The sequence below is a fragment of the Physella acuta genome, unplaced genomic scaffold (genome assembly GCF_028476545.2).
Source record: "Physella acuta isolate Inbredline_101_S28 unplaced genomic scaffold, ASM2847654v3 ptg000527l, whole genome shotgun sequence".
In the NCBI taxonomy this organism is placed as follows: Eukaryota; Metazoa; Mollusca; class Gastropoda; family Physidae; genus Physella; species Physella acuta.
Genome location: NW_026732046.1, coordinates 390755 through 410945, shown reverse-complemented (window position 1 = coordinate 410945; position 20191 = coordinate 390755). Strand labels below are relative to the sequence as shown.

Here is a 20191-nt window from a genome sequence, read left to right as displayed (position 1 = left end):
CCTTGTTGTCACTCTCTGTGTACTTGACCATACCACACACCCTCCCTGTCCCTGTCCTCAACACGTCACTTCCTCTGGTGTTATAAAATAGATACTGACCACTGAAGCATGGACTAGACCTTGGTCTCTCTAGACTGGTGTACTTGACCTTTATCAGGACCGTTATGGCAGACAAAGCTTTGATTACATCCAACATGGAGACGTCACGGTAACGCGAGGGGAGATGACCCAAATTAAAATCATTAACAGGTATAAAGTTGACATGAACTGGATTCTTCTTACAGCCGGTATAGTGCTTGTGTAAGTCAGCTTCACCTCCATAGCAGATCTCGGCTTCATGATGTCCTGGAGAGAAACAAGGGGAGAGAATTTACTTGTAAAGTTGTGGTTGATAACGTTATATTTTCTCCTTCAAATATTTAGAAAATATGTGAATTGCAAAAAAAAAACAAAAAAAAACAACCTATTTTATATGATTTTTGTTTCTAGCACTACCTCTTATTTTATCTAACATTTTAAAAGGAACATGTCCGGCACGCCCACCCCCCCCCCCCCCCCCCCCCACACACACACACTCACACCAACAAAACTGGTTACAACATTCTACCCCATATAACTCAGTTTTGTGAGATAACAAACCCACCTCTATACCCAAATATTTGTTTATAGTGCGTAAACTTTCCCTACGGGACCAATTGTAAACATCAAATTTTAATATATATTCAATCACAAAATATATATATTGGGGTGGTTAAAATTTTTTTTTTGCGGGGTGGCCCTTTTTTCTAGTTCCGCCGCTGCTCATGAGGTCCCCATGGTAGGATGTTGACAAAAGAACTCTCGGCAATTGTCTCGTCTTTAATGCTCATTTATTCTTCGTCAACAAACCTGATTCATTCGTGCAAATTAATATTATATATTCCCCACTCCTCTCTCGCCATCCCTTTATTCCCCCTTCCGTCTTCAGATCCATTTATTCCCCCTCCCCTTTCACCATCCCTTTATACCTCCACCCCTCTCATCATCCGTTTTTCTCCTTCCCTCCAGATAATTACACCCTAGCCAATCTTCCCTAATGCTAGTTATCCCCGCCTCTCACATGCTTATTATTTAAGCGAGGAACTCTATAGACTGACTGAAATAGGCTGACATAGCAAGAAGTTAATTTGTATGTGCTACTTTCACAAGATATAAAATACCAAACAGTTAAGTTGTAGAATAAGTACATTCTCATAGAATATATCCTAACCCTAGACTGACTCTAAACTCTACCTATCCATAACATTAGCTTACTATTAGGGGTAAGTGTAATGTTAGAGTTATGGTACAACGTGTTGTAGACAGGGGAAAGGTAGTGTCCTACTCAAGTTTTTTTAGGCGGGTTGTTATTTACATAAGTTAACGAGACAGTGGTTGATTGATCCTATGCAAGAAGACGGAACGCCAGGGGGCTGAGTAGACTGTCTGTGCTACGGAAAAAAGTGACAGGAAAAAAAAACACAGAAAAAAGTCACAATTTTTGCAAGGAAAAAGAGTCAAAAAGGAAAAATTTTATCGGAGAAAAAAATCACAGAAATAAAGTCACACAAAAGTCACAAAAATTTTTTAAGAATTTTTTTTAATTTAATTGTTGTGTATTGTTAAACTTTGATTGTTAATTTACGTGGGTGTTGTTTTTAAGCATATTTGCAAACTCTAAAGGATTGTGGTTTAAAGCAATAATACATAAATATTTTATAAGATAATTTATACAGCAACTTCAAATTTTGTTACGTATTTAGTTAAATAGGCGGTAGTAAAAAAAATGATTAAAGATATTGAGGCAAATTATGTTTTTGCATTTGTTTTTTGTCGCAGACCATTCCTTGATCGGCTTTTACTTTGTCGGCCTAATCCGTCCATATTGTGTGTTGTTGTCCTTTTGTGTCAATGACAGTCTTTGTAACATGTCGGCTTTCTGTTTTGATCCTAGGCTTTGTTATGTAATGCGCTTAAAAATGTGGTCAAAAATGGTGGTTGAAGTATTGTTGCGATGAGTTGAGTGCAGCAAGTCAGATTATTTACGTTTTTTTTTCCTGTGACTTTTTTACTTTCTCGTATATACGAAGTATAGAGATCGTATTGTAATCGTGTAAAAAAAATTGAGATTTTTGCAAATCTCGACGTTTCACACGTCCCTGAGTCGGAAAAAACATAGTTTTGTAATTTTGTCCGTATGTCTGTGTGTGTGTGTGTATGTGTGTAAACACGATAACTTGAGTACCGATACAGCTAGGTTGATGAAATTTCATTTTTAAGTATTATATCAAAATCGTAGATCTGTATCAACTTTTGAACGATTTCCGATAAACAGAAGTGGAACTTTCTCTACTTTGAATTTTTGTCATGTTTGAGATTAGGTGCAAAGTTTTAGTTTAGGGGTATGGCTACGACTATATTTAGTATCAATGTGCAGTAACTACGTGTAGATCAAACTTAAATTCGATAAAAATGCAGATTCTTTGATTAAAATCCGTTTTCATTGTCATTTTATGTCTCCGGTTCAATTTGAAGTTAAGTTGGTGATTTTGGTTTTGGTTTTACTTTTTAGAAAAGAGACAACACTGTCAACCTAGCGCCCGTTGTATCCTTCCTTCAGACAGCGAAACTATTACAAAGAATGCTAAACACGAAAGCCAAGGGAGTTTGGTTTCATAAATTCTAGTTAACGTAGCTGTACTACGTTTAATTTTAGGTCTGTTGTCTGTTTACTCGATGCATGAGAAAACCGATTATCAGCATATTTTAATATATTGATGCTATAGTAACTATATTTTAAGCAAAGTAACTAAGATGCTATATTTCTTTGCAAACTCTTTCTTTACAAACTTTACTGCCGACATTAAGTCTTAGCTACACACTTGACTGCCGACATTAAGTCTAAGCTACACACTTGACTGCCGACATTAAGTCTAAGCTACAAATTTGACTGCCGACATTAAGTCTCGGCTACAAACTTGACTGCCGACATTAAGTCTCGGCTACAAACTTGACTGCCGACATTAAGTCTCAGCTACAAACTTCACTGCTGACATTAAGTCTCAGATACACACTTGACTGCCGACATTAAGTCTCAGCTACAAACTTGACTGCCGACATTAAGTCTCAGCTACAAACTTGACTGCCGACATTAAGTCTCAGCTACAAACTTGACCGCCGACATTTCTCTTCACCACCATCGTGTTTTTACAAGCTTTTATTAAACTCACTTCCTCGTCAATCTGTGTGTCTGTCTAGATTCTAGATTGAAACACCCGAGCGAAATTACGGGCACTTCTAACTGACACATTCGGTTCGTTGTTAATACGTGGGTAAAGACTTGAAAACAATGCATCATAACACTAAATTTGATTTCATTGTTTGCCTTATTAATTTTTTATGAATTAATTAAAATTGTGTCTAAAATAGTAGGCTGTCTCATCCAACTACTCTGCACTATTATACGCGCGCTATCACGTTCATTATGTGCGCAATGGTTTTTAGTCATGCAACTTTAGTGTTAATAAATATTTAAAGTACTTCAAAAAAAAATTCATAAAAAAACGTTTTAATATCAAGCTTTCATGTAATAATGCACTAAAAAAGTTGAAAATAAATTATACACTACTATTCAAATAACTATAAAGAAAATGGTGGGTCTCTTCCTAAATATTAGTAATGGTATCCAATAGATACTAAAGTGACCCACGCTTTACTTTAGTTATTTAAATAGTAGTGTATAATTTAGTTTTAACGTTTTGGTGCATTATTACATAAAAGCTAGATAATAAAACGTTTTTAATAGACTAAACTGGTAGACTAAACCCTAGAAATGAAAGAGAAAATAAATAAAAACATAAATATTTAGAAAAATATCTGAAATTCGGCTTTACTAACATCACTGGAAACGAAATAGTGAAGAAACAATGTGTACTGTGCAAAGGTGTTCTCAGTCATGAAACCTTCAAAACTAAAACGTCATTTTGAGACGAGTCATTCTGATCACCACAAAAAAAAGATATGGAGTTCTCTCGTCGGTATGAAGCTAGTTGCAAACGTCATAGATTTGATCCAACAGGAAGTTTTTACCAAGAAAACACGGCTTTAGTGCAATTATCATATGAAGTCGCATTAGAAATTGCCAAGCACAACAACATTTCCCACATTAGGAGAAAATCTCATGTGACCTACTTAGGTCTTACTTTTTTTTATAATTTATTTTTTGGTTTATGTAATCGACCTTGAGAGGGTTGTGGCACAATCACAAGTATTTTTCCATCACGTATTTGATGAATTTTTCCAATGAATTTTAATGGGATATTTCTGACCTTGGTAGATCCTCAACCAATAGTCTAATTACTTTGGAGTGACCTCCCCTGGTACTGAACTGATTTAAAAACCCGTGCACGAAAAGACTCGGCGCAGCTTCTATCATACATCTCGAGAGTGTGTGCCATGTGTTTGACGCCATTTTGTGTTACATAATTTGTAGCGGCCATTTGTCCCCTATTATTGGTAACGAGCCGGCCCGCGGCATAACATACGCCGCTATTTAGTTGTTTCTAATTTTCAATAATTCATAATTTGTGAATTCGACAGTACCAACGCTGACACTGAAAATATTTCTTTAAAACACTATAAGTAGCTCGTTAAGGACCATAACCCCCCCCCCCTTCCTTCCCTCCCCCCCTCCCCCCCCCCCCCTACGTTTAAAATCGTTGGCTCTGCTTGTAAACATTTAGAGTGAACACAGCTCACTAAAACCATGTAGGGGTGGGGAGGTAGGGAGAGCGTTTGCAGCTTGTTTTCTAACGGCTCGAAGAAGAGAATTATATATATAGATTCTAGTGCCATTCATTGTTTTCAATAATATTCCTTAATCTGTGTTTATTATTCAATGCCACATCTATGATACCTAGTGATTTTGCATTAACTGTAAGTTGGAGTTTTGAGTTTATTTTTTGTACTCTTAGACTCTGTATTATTTTATATAGACCCAGTATCATTTTTATTCTTGTACACATATTAAACAGTTGTTGACAGATTAAAGTTGTTGTGAGTCATATCAGTTCAGCGTGCTATTCCCCTAGAATTTATTAACGAGCCCACGTTGAGTTGTTTTGTACTCAGTAGTAGTTGACTTCTGTCAGTAGCCAACCCAAAAAGAACCCGGGGCGTTCGCTAGCTCTGCGACTGTCAGAATAGTGTTCGTAATACTCACCTAACCCTGCATGTAGAGGATGGTGAAATTAATTCTTGGGGATTCAAGATGCAAAAAATATCCATGTCTATTAATACTATTCAGATGCAAATAGCAGACATGTCCGAAGAAGTTAAAAATCAAATGTTTATTGAAATCAAACTTTCACCATTGTTTGCTTTTCAGGTTAATGAATCAACACACGTCAGATCCTGTTAGCAGTTGCTTGTCTTGTCTTTGTGAAAAATATCCACTAGGATGATGAGAAAGCAGAGTTGATATTTTATGAAAATATGAAGAAAATAAATTCTTTTTTTCGAAACTGGATGATTGAAATGGGAAAAGGGCTGTGTGGTTTGTACGACAGGTGCGTCATATTTGGGTAAAAATCCGCTTTCAAAAAAAAAAGTAAAAGATTTAGATCCCCAATGAAGGGGAATCCACTGCATGATTCACTGGTAAGCCCTCGCCAGCAAGACTCTTACTACTGTTTCAAGAACCGTGCAAATACATGAATAAAGATCACGATGATCTACACTACAGTACGCCGGCTGTCAATAGGAAATGTGAATCGTGTTTTTCAATTGAATAATGAAATCAAATTCTTCTTAGAAATGCAAGGGAAACAAAAACTTTTCGATATACTTTAACGACAAAGAGTGATTTGAGAGAGTAGCATACCTAGCAGATATACTCGAGCAGCTGCAAATTTGTCGAAGGAAAATATATATTGGAAAAATTGCTATGTTTTAGAAACTCTAATTGTGAGATAAATAAAAATTTGAAAGAGAATTCTGGGCATCTTGAATCTCTTGAAAACGAACTTTGGCGTAATTTTCCCTTAGCTGAAAGAAGAAGAATATGCATTGACATGTAACCCATGCTCTGCTTCCGTTGATGCAGCCAACATTCCGGATAGATTACGAGAGGAATTCTTAAATTCACAGTATGATTCCGCGTCACGTATCGTGTTAAATTAAAAACTGCTCACACAATTTTGATGTAGTATGCACCGTTCATACCAGAACGTGAAATTGATTGCCTTTCGAGTTTTAGTTCATTTCGAATCTACATATCTTTGTAAGATTAGAATTTTAACACTTCGTTTAAAAAGTTATCAAGAATAATTCATATTGAAAGTCTACTGAAAATCGTATTTTAGTATTTATTAATTTCCTTACTAATTTCGACTTTTTCATTCTAAGGGGCCGTGGGTTACTTACCTTTTATAAAAGGGGTCGTCACTCGAAGAACATTTGGGAACCACTGATCTATTGGATACCTTTAGTAATATTTAGGAAGGGACCTACGCTTTTCTTTATAGGTATTAAAATATTAGTGTATAATTTATGTTAATCACCGTCATAAAACATTAAGATTATCAACGATGACAAAATGAATGAAAGAAACTTTGAAATCTTCTAAATCTTTATTGACATCAATGCAAACTGTTTTGTAAACAAATACAAATATGAATTAAAGTATAAATAAAGACAATGATGGCGATGACAAATCGAATGTGGAGGTTTAAACAAAACAAAGATGCATTTGTAGCATAAAAATATTTCATTTCTCAACAATAAAATTTCGTAAATTTTGTTTATGTGTCTAAAAACTCTAAACAAATGACTCAAAGAAACCAAACAATTTATTTCTTGTCTTCACCAGAATACAAAGTTGCTGATGAAGACATTCGAGTCTTGACACACACAAGTTTAACTAAGGAAGCCGCCATTTTGTTTGCTTACATTAGACAAGGGGAGAGAACCAACCGTTATAGATGGCTCCAGGCAACCAACCCTCCCCACTATAATTTCCTTCAGAGTTTGATCCACTGTGGGGATGTGACATCCACCTGCCATATCTCGGCATGTAGACACCGGCTCCACTGGAGCCTGGACATGTACATGTTGTGTACGTGTACGTGTGCAAACCTTCCATCTCATGTTTGTGTGTCCACTGTCCTACAGATACCTGTTTAGGACAGCCATGAGGATGTGACACTATAACGTTAAACTTGTCCACATCAAAATATCTCCAGAATTTGTTCCTTACTTTCCAACATAGAACCTCAAAGTTCAACCACATATTGTCCAGTTCATCAACTAATTCTAAGTCACATGACACACAGGTAAACAAACACCTGTCTCCCCCAATATCTACCCTCCCCACCCTCCAGCCATCAAGACTGACCCCAGGACTTTTATTGTCATCAAAACCAACAACACATTTGGTCAGTCTCGCCTCACTGTCATCAAACACCACGTGTGTGGCTGTCACCACATGAACCTTCCCCCACACTTTGCTGGGTGTGTCCGAGTGTTGACACTTGCCACATGGACAAGTGCCTTTGTTGTGTCTCTCTGTGTACTTGACCACATCATGCACCCTACCGGTCCCTGTCCTCAACACGTCACTTCCTCTGGTGTTATAAAATGGATACTGACCACTGAAGCATGGAGCAGACTCTGGTCTCTCTAGACTGGTGTACTTGACCTTTATCAGGACCATTAGGGCAGACAAAGCTTTGATTACCTTTAGCATGATGACGTCACGGTAACGTGAGGGGAGAAGTTCCAAGTTAAAATTATTGACAGGTATAAAGTTGACATGACCTGGATTCTTCTTACAGCTGGTATAGTGCTTGTGTAAGTCAGCTTCACCTCCATAGCAGATCTCGGCTTCATGATGTCCTGGAGAGATACAAGGGGAGGGAATTCTTATTCTAAAAAATACAATTTGAAAGTTTTTTTATAATAAGATTCTGAGCAAACTAAAGTTGTAGCTATAAAAATTAATACACTTTTCTTATTTGTAATATTTTTATTAGCTGGAGCAGGTGAAGTAGAATTCACATGTGTCATGTGGTATATATTTTCTAACTAACTATTAATTGTCAACAGACTTAGATAATGTTAGCTGTAAGAGAACGCAAGCACTTCAAGTGTGTAAATAATGTTATCATGTGCCCAGCAATTCTGTATAAATATACATTTAACTTTTTATATTTTACGCATATTTCACACAATCTGAAGCTCACCTGGTATAAAACGTCCATCAGCCTTGGTTTCTTCCAACTGTGTTATCTCATCTTGTCTTTCTTCCAACTGTGTTGTCTCATCTTGTCTTTCTTCCAACTGTGTTGTCTCATCTTGTCTTTCTTCCAACTGTGTTATCTCATCTTGTCTTTCTTCCAACTGTGTAGTCTCATATTGTCTTTCTTCCAACTGTGTTGTCTCATCTGGTCTTTCTTCCAACTGTGTTGTCTCATCTTGTCTTTCTTCCAACTGTGTTGTCTCATCTTGTCTTTCTTCCAACTGTGTTGTCTCATTTTGTCTTTCTTCCAACTGTGTAGTCTCATCTTGTCTTTCTTCCAACTGTGTAGTCTCATCTTGTCTTTCTTCCAACTGTGTTGTCTCATCTGGTCTTTCTTCCAACTGTGTTGTCTCATCTTGTCTTTCTTCCAACTGTGTTGTCTCATCTTGTCTTTCTTCCAACTCTGTTGTCTCATCTGGTCTTTCTTCCAACTGTGTTATCTCATCTTGTGTACGTGTTAGACCTAAAATATTTAAACATCAAAGTTTCAATGTGCAGTGAAGGGGATGAATGGTGGTGAATGTTTGTACCTGTTACCCTATTCCAGTCGTCCCTGTTCAGTCCTCGTGGGTTGTTATAGTCCGGATTGTATCAGTTTGTGAAAGGATATATAAGGTGTGTGAAAACGTGTGAAGGCCTCAGTTTCGCCAGATCTCCAATGTTAGTACAGGTTAGGTCTATACTAGTTTTTGGCCACTGTATCTTAGTTTACTAGCTTGTGTATTTTGTGTTAAGACTAGACTGTGTTAGGTGTAGATAGTGTAGATACTATTAAATTATTTTAGTTTTCAACGAGCCTTTGTTTCATTCAGTCTTGTTTTGTAACCCGTTTGTGGCTACTTGCGCTACGCATCGGGTCACACGAAAGGCGTGTCCGTGTGTTCACAACACAATGGGATTAACAAAAAATCCAGGTTTCATTCAGATTAAACAAAAACCAAGGTTTAAATTAGATTAAATATAAACCAAGTTTTCAATTAGATTCAATATAAACCAAGGTTTCAATTAGATAAAATATAAACCAAGGTTTCAATTAGATCAGGGGTCTCCAAACTACGGCCAGCGGGCCGAATGCGGCCCGCAAGGTCCTCTCATCCGGCCCGCGGAGATCTTTTTGTCCACAGAAAAAATGTCTGTTAGAGGTGGCTAAGGAGCTTTGCACAGAAAATTCAAAACAATCTGAAAATGTAGCTTTGGGAGCAAATACCTTTGCCCACCGTGTTGCAGACATTGGTGAAAACATCGTGTCTCAAATAGCGAAAAATGCAAGCATGTTTCACTATTTTATTAATTGTAATGGATGAGTCGCTGGACAGCTATTCCACCTCTCAACTGCTTGTGTTCATTAGGAGTGTGGATGAAGACATGAACATAAAACAAGAGCTGGCTTCCCTACATAATATGTATGGCACTGTTACCAGAGAGAATATATTCAATGAGTTAAAGAAACCAATGCTCATGCACTTTATTACTCATATGCAAATTTTGAGTGTGAAATATATGGACATTAGCAGTGTACTGAATCATGTGGTGAAGATGGAGAATTTAATAAGGTCCCCTGGGCTCAAACATAGATATAAAATACGTGAAGAATAATTTGAGAGCAAACTTGGACCTCGAGTGTGTTGTCGGCCTCCGACAGTGTTTCATTCAATTTTCTTCTCGGGGGGGGGGGGGGGGGGGGGAGAGGAGGCACTTGAATTTTGTATATATAAATTTTATTTTGTTTGGGGGGGGGGGGCTGGGGTAATGGACATAACACAGAATATATGCCTTGAAGAAACTCTGGCCCCCGAACTGATATTTGATAGTCAATACAGCCCTCGGTCTGAAAAGTTTGGAGACCCCTGAATTAGATTATATATAAACCAAGGTTTCATTCAGATTAAACACAAACCTCTACCAGTAAATAAAACATTTCTCTATTTGAAAAGACACTGGGATGTTCTAAACATTTACAGCAAATACTAAACATGTTGCCTAGAAAAAAAATATTTTACCTTTCTCTGTCAACTGATTTTCTCTTTTCTTCCCACCTGTATTTCCCATCTCTGACAACTTTACCTGCAATTTAAGAATGTGCTTAATTTTTCATTAAATGATTTTGTTACAAAACTTATTATCATTTATTAAGTCAACCTTAAGGATGAGGTCCAGATTTCATTCTGGTAATGTGAAGACAGTTTGGTGTGGTGCTATCAAACACAATCTGGTCATAGAACTGGTCATCAGCTAAACTCTACTTCATCAATTCATCCACCATTACATTGTATTACAGTAAATTACATTAAGCATTTTTTTTTTACTTTAAATAACGGTTAAATCAGATGTTAGCCTACATTTTAATTTTTTTTACCTCGTTCAATATCAAATTTGAATTGTTTTTAAATAGTACAGTTGTACAAATTAACTAAACACATTCTCAAAATATATGCTTTTTACATAAAATCTTAATTAATTTTAAGTAATATTTTTTTATTCAATTAGTTATCAGCTAGATAAGCGCAATTAAACACACACACACAAAAGAAGCTATTTATTTTCATATCGAAATCAAGTACATAGTTTTAAAACTATCATTACTTGTGATTTTCTTCTATAAATTATGTTTTAGTTTTAGTTAATATCACCTGTAAAATGTGTCTAATGTGTGGCTTGTAAGTGTCTCACATTTTAAATGATTTTTATCTGCCCTCTATCAATTGTCCAAATGTTTCTCCTTCATATACCTTCATTAAAAGTCATGCGAGCTATTACTATTATATATTATCAGAAGTTTAGAGTTAAGATTAGTTTAGACTCCAGGGGTCTCCAAACTTTTCAGCCCGAGGGCCGCATTAACTATGAAATATCAGTTCGGGGGCCAGAGTTTCTTTAAGGCATCTCTTCAGGGTCGTGGCGCCCCCCCCCCCCCCCCCGAAGAACGACTACCGCCCCTCCCCCCCCCCCCCTCTAACGAAATATAATTTATATTGGAATATATACAAATTTCGAGTGTCCACACCCCCCCCCCCCCCACACACACCCGAGGTCCACGTTTGCTCTCAAATTGTTCTTCACGTATTTCGTTCTTGAAAATGTTTGTTCACACAGGTATGTTGTTGGAAAATTTGAAAGGTACTTTGATGCAAAAGTTTTAATATTAGGAAAGTCTTCCTTGTGCAAAAACTTATGAAACCCATCCGCCCTTCTTTGAACGTGTCTCTAATGAAGTCATTTTCTTGCAATTCAATGACCTCCAGCTGCAGTTCATCTTTGCAACTGGTCACATTTGCTTCAAATAGGCTTTGAAACAGTCTCACTTCTTCAGCCCTTGAGTCTAAGTCAGAAAACCGCTACTGAAACTGCGGCTGGAGGTCTTTACCGATCTCGTATGTAAATTACGTGGGGAACTTAGTGGTTGTTTCAGCCGTAAAGACCTTGCACTGCTGAAAGTGTGTAAAGTTGTTAGCCTGTACTTGTTTAAAAAACATGACAAGTTTGTATCTAAAGGCCTTTAGGTGGGTGTATAGGTCAGAAACTAGATTTCCCCCTCTTGCTGTTATAAGTTCAGAAAATTTAAATGACCAGTTATGTTTGCAGCAGAGGCCAATTTCTATACCCACTCTTAATCAGACAATAATGGCTGTGACTTGCCTTTACTATCAGGAAGTCACCTATTTCTTTTCTTAGATACTCTGCTCAGAATTTTCTCGCAAAATTATCAATCTTACTGATGTGAAAAATGGTAAATCTTGGGATTTTCTGTTTGTCTCTGATAGTTAGCTATCCTCTTCGGTAAAAGTGCCATACATGTTATGTAGGGAAGCCAGCGGAAGCCAACTCTTGTATTATGTTCAGGTCTTCATCCACAACTCTAATGAACACAAGCAGCTGAGAGGTGGAATAGTTTTGAATTTTCTGTGCAAAGCTCCTCAGCCACCTCCAATAATCATTTATTCAGTGGACAAAAAGATCGACGCGGGCCGGATAAAATGACCTCGCGGGCCGCATCAGGCCCGCGGGCCGTAGTTTGGAGACCCCTGGTTTAGACTATAGAACTGCATTTATTAAAAAATCTACACAGTGTATGCTCTAAACTCTAACTAATTTGTCTAACTAAGTTTCCTAATTTAATAAAAATTAGCAGGCCTAAATTATTAATAATCTTGCTTTAACTATAGTTTTTAGCCTTAATAATCCAGATCTATTTTTTCCTTATTAAATATAGTTATTTGTTTCGATATTGATTCCATATATCTCAATTAGATCTAATCTACAACCCTTTTCATTTCCAATTTCTACTACTAGGTTAACTAGTTGACAGTGTCAAGACTAGCCTGGATCTAGATTCTCTTCGTTCATATCTAATCTAGATCTTGCGATCTAATCTAGATCTTTCGATCTAATTTAGATCTAGTGATCTAATCTAGAACTTGCGATATAATCTAGATCTTGCGATCTAATCTAGATCTTGCGATCTAAACTAGGCTCTAGACTATATTAATCAGATACATTTAATAGGGTAAAGAAACTTAGTGTAATTTCCTTTGAAAAAAAACAATTTTCTATGAGCATGCATGTTGTGTTGACGTTTGTTGTTTAAAATAGATATAAAAAGCTGTCGTGTTTAGTAGAAGTAAGTAGGACAGTAGACCGCCTTCTCGCCTTCAATTTCAATTGAAACGAAGGCTCTGTTTGTACACCCAAGATCTCAAAAACGTTTGGCAAGTCCAACATTTAACCTTTTATTGTATTAACTAACATTAGGTCGTCTATAAATGTCGTCAGGCTCGAAACACGGGAGAGGTAAGAACTTTTTTGGTTGTGTTTTTATAGAATAAAAATTAAGAATTTCGTAAGAAATCGTGATTTAGGGAGTAGTAGAACTTTGCGATGTCATATTAAATAAGTGATCTGGCTTTCAGTGGCGATTCGGGGAGAGAGAAGAACATCGCAAAAAAGTAAGACTTTAATTATAAGCTATTCATTTAAGCCTAGCTGTTGATTTATATTTTCACTCTTTCAGCACATCGAGTTTAAAAAACAACGGACAAAAATTCAGAAAAGCGGAACGGTGGCATTTAACGTTTGCGACATGACCTAAAAGATTCATTATCTCGTTACATAATTTAATTGAATGATTGTTACGAAAAAAAAAGCCAAACATTTTGAAAAGTCGGACAGCCTCGTCGAATAGTAGGGATTACGACTTCTGACCAAAGTCTCGAGTTCGTATCTAGGCTCAAGTCTATAGGCCGTCTCCACCAAGTTCTAATGGGTACCTAACTTACTGTAGGGAAACTAAGGCGGCTGGACACAGTACTGACCACACTATCTATATTTATGTCGAGATCGCTGAAAGATATTAACTCAACGTCATCTACTCCATGCGTCTTGGGCACGAACGGGCACAATATGCTGATTTTGAAAATTGATATACTTTAAAGTGATAGAGCCTGAGATAAAAGACGTTTAAACTTTGAAATGCTCCAGTTTTATACATGTTGTTATCGACCCGGACAAATGTATCAAGAAACATGATAAACGGGGAATCTCAAATTTAAAAGATAATATAAAAAATCATATAAGGTTACAAAAGAAAATATGTTTGTTTTCAAATCTCAAACAGATCCTACCTCATAAAGTCCTGTCTTAGTGTTGACGTAAACTGTCTCTGGATATCTGTTTAAGTAACAGACTGTAGACTGTAGATCCTTCACGCGTGTTTATATTAGAGCTGACGTCATGAACAACTTCGACCAACCAGTGGCGGAAATACAGAACCCAATGTTTGGGAAAATCAGGCTGTGTGGGATGTAAAATCCAATTTTGAATAAAATTAAAAACTAAAATATTAGATACCTTTTAATCGAACGTATATTTTTTTATTGAAAATTATGTTTTTAAAATATTTTAAGTGTGGTTATATTATGATAATTTAAAGTTACAAAATCACGAATAGATGTGAGGAAATTCATTTTCTTTTGAAAACTGTAGACAAAACTGACAAAACTTGAGACAAATTATCTTTCGCTTTCATAGCGGCTTTTATGGGATGGGTGTTCGTGATAGACATTAAAAGATGAGCTAAACTAAAGGCGGGCCTTTTAAAAGGAAACAGATGAAAGGGCGGATATAATAGGTTTGAAGCCTAACGTCGAAACAGTAACTTCATTAAAATGATTAAAATATGATTTTTTAAAGTTTTGATATTGTAGATATTATGATAGGTCTGACTTTTTAGTTACCAATAAACCATTGGTTTTGGAATCAAATTTTAAAGTACAAAATCTGTATTCGGAACGAATGAAAATAATTTCAAACAACTTTTACGATACATATTTTAATATTATCTCATTGTTTAGGGTACCATAATTTCCAAAATTAAATAATTTATTTTTACTAAAATGTTACACCTAATTTTTTTTTCCAAATATAAACAGATGTACTGTAAATTTGACAATTTTGCTTTAATATGGATAGAAATGCCAATTTTTAAATTTTAAATTGTATTTCTTGGCAATATTTTATATAATTAACTCTCATTATCACTATACGCGATTAGCAGCTATCTAAAAGGCGTTATAAGCGGGGTTTGTGAAATGTAATACAGCCCTCATGTACATTTAGAGTAGAGTCCACTTGAAACTTTGACTTAAATCATGTTCATGTTATATCGGCGCTTGATAAAAGCGGCGGTGGGGAGAGGGGGTATCTTTTTCTATCTCCGCCACTTGGACCAACACCAAGTCTTACGTGGTCTCTTGGCTTATCTTTTCTGATGAAGTTTTTATGGTCCTCTGATATCTAAAACCAATAAATTAAAGATATAAATACCTTACATGGGGGAAATCCGAACCTCAAGTGGACACGTCAGTTTACTGAAAAGTAGAAAATAAAACAATTAAATAGCGGCGTATGATACGCCGCGGGGCGGCTCGTTCTCAATAATATCTCAATGAGATGATAGGATAGGAAGAGCATGGTTAATAACTCTACAAACAAAATATTTTTCCTTTACGTGCATTTTTAAAGTCAACACTTAGTCCAAACTTTACCACATACATTTAAAGAACATTCTATGAAGTTTTTTTAAGTAATAATTTACCTATATTTACATCATCTGGATTATTTAGCAATGTAAACAGAAAGTTGTAGACAAAGGTACAGAATATAGTCCAAGTAAAGTCAGAACAGTCAGAACCAACGGGATCCGAACCTACCTTTCCATACGGCATCAAATCGCCTCGCCATCCATGCGTCAAGTCAGACGCGTAATCACTTCTGCCAATCAGCTCTACAAAAATAGAGCTTTCACGAAAGACCACAATCACAACTTTGTGCACGGAAAACGCGGGCTGGCGTGACCTTTGAACCCCGAATGGGTCCGACCGCTAGCCTCATAAACACAACAAGGACCATTATTCGACCACACAGGCGACCCAAGTACAGGTACGACGATACAGACAAATAGTAGCTTCCTTAAATGGGTATAGTGTAAACATGGTGAGGGGTGGAAGCAGGCTGGATTATTTACAAAACTACGCCAAAGAAACTGACTCTAATTTTATTTCAGTAACAAAATTTAAAAAAAAAACCTACTCTAGTATAGATTTATGTGTTTACAAAACAATACAAAAAATACTACGTCATTTGTGGTTTAAAACGTAACGGCTTCTCCAAAAGAGCATAGTGAGATAAACTTCCGTGTGTAATGCTGACGTCGATTCTGTGAACATACAAGTAATTTGGCACAGTAGAAATACTCGTAGGCATTAAGGAATAAGCATTTATTTTTATTTATTTAATTAACTATAAAGTATTCCAACACTCACATTAAACAATTCTAGCACAGTAAACAGCGACATAACCCAACAGTCCACTCTCTGTTTACATCATCATCTTGTCATAATTAAATCTAAAAATAAGTATGTAGATTTTTTTTAAAAATCTTCGATAGAATATTGCACGGCGTGCTAGATCAACAAATATCAAATATTTATAAAACAATTCTTCCAGCATTTGGAATGAAATGAATAAAAATTCCAATAGAGCATTTAAAACACTACAGCAACTGATTTCCTTTTTTAGCTTTGCGTTGGCTACTTGTTATAGGAGACGTCCAATTCATGGTTCAGCTAAATTATTTTCTTTGAAAACAATTAATAAGTAAGTCCAAAGAATTTTCATCTATCTATATATATAATTATCTTCTGCGAGCCGTTAGAAAACAAGCTGCAAACGCCTCCTTGCAGTCCCCTCTCTTCCTCTCTATCACTATCACGACCACCCCCACTTGGTCCGGCGAGCTGTGTTCACGTTAATATTTACAAATCGTAGAGCCAGGTTTAGTGACAGCTATTAGGGGCAGATAATTTAGTTTGAACCGATTTTAAACTTACAGGAGGTAACTAAGAGGAAGCTGCTTTCACGGGGAGGGGGGGGGTGTAGGGTCGGGGTTAGGGGAAAGGAGGGGGGTTAGTGTTTTAAAGCAAATATTTTCAGTGGCAGCATTGGTACTGTCGAAATCACAAATTATGAATTACTGAAAAGTAGAAAATAAATCAACTAAATAGCGGCGTATGACACGCCGCGGGTCGGCTCGTATTGATTAAGCAAAAGGCTAAACACGTTTGAATATTGATACGCTCTTCTAGTGCATTAATCACACAAAAATATCGGATAAGGACTAATCCTAAAAAGGTTACTATATTACAGACAATACTATTAGTAATTATGACAAAATGTGATGTTCAACTCGTAAATATAACTCGACAATAGGATGAATTTAGAACTATAAATACTATCAATACATTTCTGGCAAACGGATCCTACCTTAAAAAGTCTTGTGTGTGTACACTATAGACCTAGTTCGAATGTTGTCCTGGCGCTGTCGTCTTGACGCAAAAACAACACAAAGCAGACCAATACTGTGTAGAGAGTACGGAAGCTATCGAGTAAATATGGGGTTCAGACTGGAGGGTAAGTATGGGTTATCGTTTTTTAGCGCAATTTACATAATGGCAATTGCGTTTAATAATGCGTCATTTCTGGATGGATGGATGGTTGTATGGATGTGTGGATGTGTGTCCGCAGATTTAAGTCGTATCTCCTCCTCAACGAAGCAATATCGAGGACTAGTTCCAAAAGCAAATATGTTAAGCAAGTTCCGAGGATGATTGTGGGCCAAAAAAATTCCGGAATTCCTTCCTGGATTTCCCGGAAAAGCCAAAAAAACTCGAAAAAATGCAGTTTTTGGCCCATATCTCGGCAACCAGACCACTTGAAACATTTACCAATCGATTCCTGCCATAATTTAGAAATTTAGAACAATATTGCCGAAGAAAGTTTTCAAAAATATCCTTTCGTTCGGTCACAAAAAATTAATTAAGAACAAATAAGCTTATATTTATAGGATGATATTTACTACTTTTTAGCGCATTTTTTTAAAACTGAGAATCGTGTAAGCCTACTGGTTAAAATAAAACTATTTCAGTTGCTGAATATATGATTTATCTCGATTTAAAATTGTTATGGATAACATAAGGAAATTGCGCTTAAATTGGCACTAGACTTTTTATTAACTTGTTTATAAGGTAAACGGCATAAAAATATAATTTTTAATTTAATTATATTGTAACACTGCCTCAATGGGGATGCTTATTACCCACTGAGGTGTTGTGTTTAAAAGAGCTGACCCTGAGATAAAGCACACAATGAAACGACGCTGTTGTTGTCAACTACTGGCTTTATTGACATTAACATCAAGCCATAAACGGCGATGTAGGACAGTAGAACAGTAGAACATAGCAAAAAGAGAAAAAACTGTAACCCTGAAACAAATGCAAACAATAGATTACATCACTGGAAATACCACCTGTAGGCTACACAATTATAAGGGTGTAATAAATATTGTTACGACCAGTACACAGTACTGCCAACAAGTACCAATAAGTAGTGCAATACTAAATACTTAAATAAATACTCAACCTAACTAGTGTGCAACATGCAGCACTAGCAGGAATACACAAATAAGTACTCTAATAATAAACATAATTTACATTACCACATTACCTTCATTAGGTCTACATGATCTACCTATAGGCAACGTCACCCTCCGTGTCTACAGCAGTCTTGGGTCTGACTGAAACGGCCACAGACACGAACTACCCATAATCTCATGTCACATGACATGAAACACATATGTAAAAATCGCTCACCGAAGAGCATAAAAAAAAAAAAAAAACACAACAGTTGCGGTCCAACAGGGGCAGCAACCCAATAAATTACAACTTATTAATTATCTGGCTGGTAACGATATGTGTTACAATATATAAATTTCGGTTAGTGTTAGGGTGAAAGTGAGAGTGAGGAAGGATGAGGGTTCAGGTTGGTGTTAGGGATAGGGTAAGGGTAGTGGGACAGAGGCGTAGCGATGAGGGGGGGGGGGGGGGCGGGTGGGGGCAAGGGGGGGGAGACATATGTCGCCGGGCGCCGACCCTAGTGGGGCGCCAAAATGGGTTGAAAAAAGTAATCGAAAGTTTGACGGGGGGTGCAAATCAAAAGCTTGAGGGGGGGGGGGGTGCAAATCGAAAGTTTGTCCCCGGGCGCCGGGAAGGGTCGCTACGCTTGTGTAGTGGGTAGTCTAAAAATGTAATGATGAATATTGTCAGGTCGAATTTTAAGAATATCTTGTCGTATGCATTTTACGTAAGAGTTGGTTTTTTACCTCTGACATTTTCGTGTTACGAAAGGAAATACGATACGTAATGTGCTTGTCTCCTCTAAAACGTTTGAGAATATAAGCACATTATCATCATACTTTAGATGTTTAGGCAGATATCGTTTTGGTTGGTTTGCCTTAATATTCAACACGTTCACACAGTTAGCCTGAGCTCTAAAACAATTGAAATATTGTGGCATACTTGCAACAGTGTGAGGTTTCGGTTAAGTTTTGGTATCCTCTGACCACCATGTAACGGGATATAATGGAGATCTATGACTACTGTTAGTCTACTGTGTAATGATCGTTTTGTCTACTATGTAATGATAATTTTGTCTACTATGTAATGATCGTTTTGTCTACTATGTAATGATCTTTTTACATTTTATTGTGACGGGTCGTCCAGGGGTAGAACACACGATTAATAACATTATAGCCCTGCGTGCGCTCCCTGCTGAGCGTCAAGAGATCATCAACTCGTGATGGTAACCTGAATCGCTAGAGAAAAATTATATATCGTCATTAATCTACTACTTGTTTCTTATATGTTAGAAAGTCTGAACAGTTGCTTAAAAAGTTACTTAAAGTAAATTTGAAATGTTCTTGTCATAGCATCACGCCCAGATGAAAACAAATGTTTAGTTTATCATCACGAGAGCTTCCCATTTTGTAACACTTCCCTACGGCCATGTGTTAAGAGTTCACAGATTGCAAACCTAACTTTAGCGCACTAATAAACTTCGACAACCGCTCCACCAGATAAATCAAATTATTCTGACCCGACCAATCTTGACGTGAGCTCCCAGTTTCAGTCTAATATGACAGTCACTCATGAGGTCCCCATGGTAGGATGTTGTCAACAGAGCTCTCTACAAGTGTCTCGTCATTAATGCTCATCCATTCTTCGTCAACAAACCTGATTAATTGGTGCAAACTAATAGTCTTAAAGAACAATCCCCCACCCCCTTCACCACCCGTCAATTCCCCCCTCCCCACCCGTTTATTCCCCCTCCCCTCCCTTTTTCCCCTCCCCACTCACCACCCGTTTATTCCCCCCCCCCTCCTTCATCGCCCATTTATTCCTCCCTTCCCTCCAGACCAATTACCCTTCCCTCTCACCAATCATCCCTAATGCTAGTTATCCCCGCCCCTCACATGTTTATTATTTAAAT

The 20191-nt window shown here is 37.0% G+C and overlaps 2 protein-coding genes across 2 annotated transcripts in view; both read right to left on the bottom strand.

The window, feature by feature from the left end:
- The window catches only part of LOC131945143 (uncharacterized), a 328239-nt gene that overhangs the window by 235592 nt on the left and 72456 nt on the right, over positions 1 to 20191 (bottom strand). The window lies entirely within an intron of this gene.
- The window catches only part of LOC131945148 (uncharacterized), a 68372-nt gene that overhangs the window by 40213 nt on the left and 7968 nt on the right, over positions 1 to 20191 (bottom strand). Inside the window, exon 2 of the mRNA XM_059306155.1 lies at positions 10315 to 10378. Coding sequence (XP_059162138.1) covers positions 10315 to 10363 — 49 coding nt within the window. The 5' untranslated portion in view covers positions 10364 to 10378. The remainder of the gene's footprint in view (positions 1 to 10314; positions 10379 to 20191) is intronic.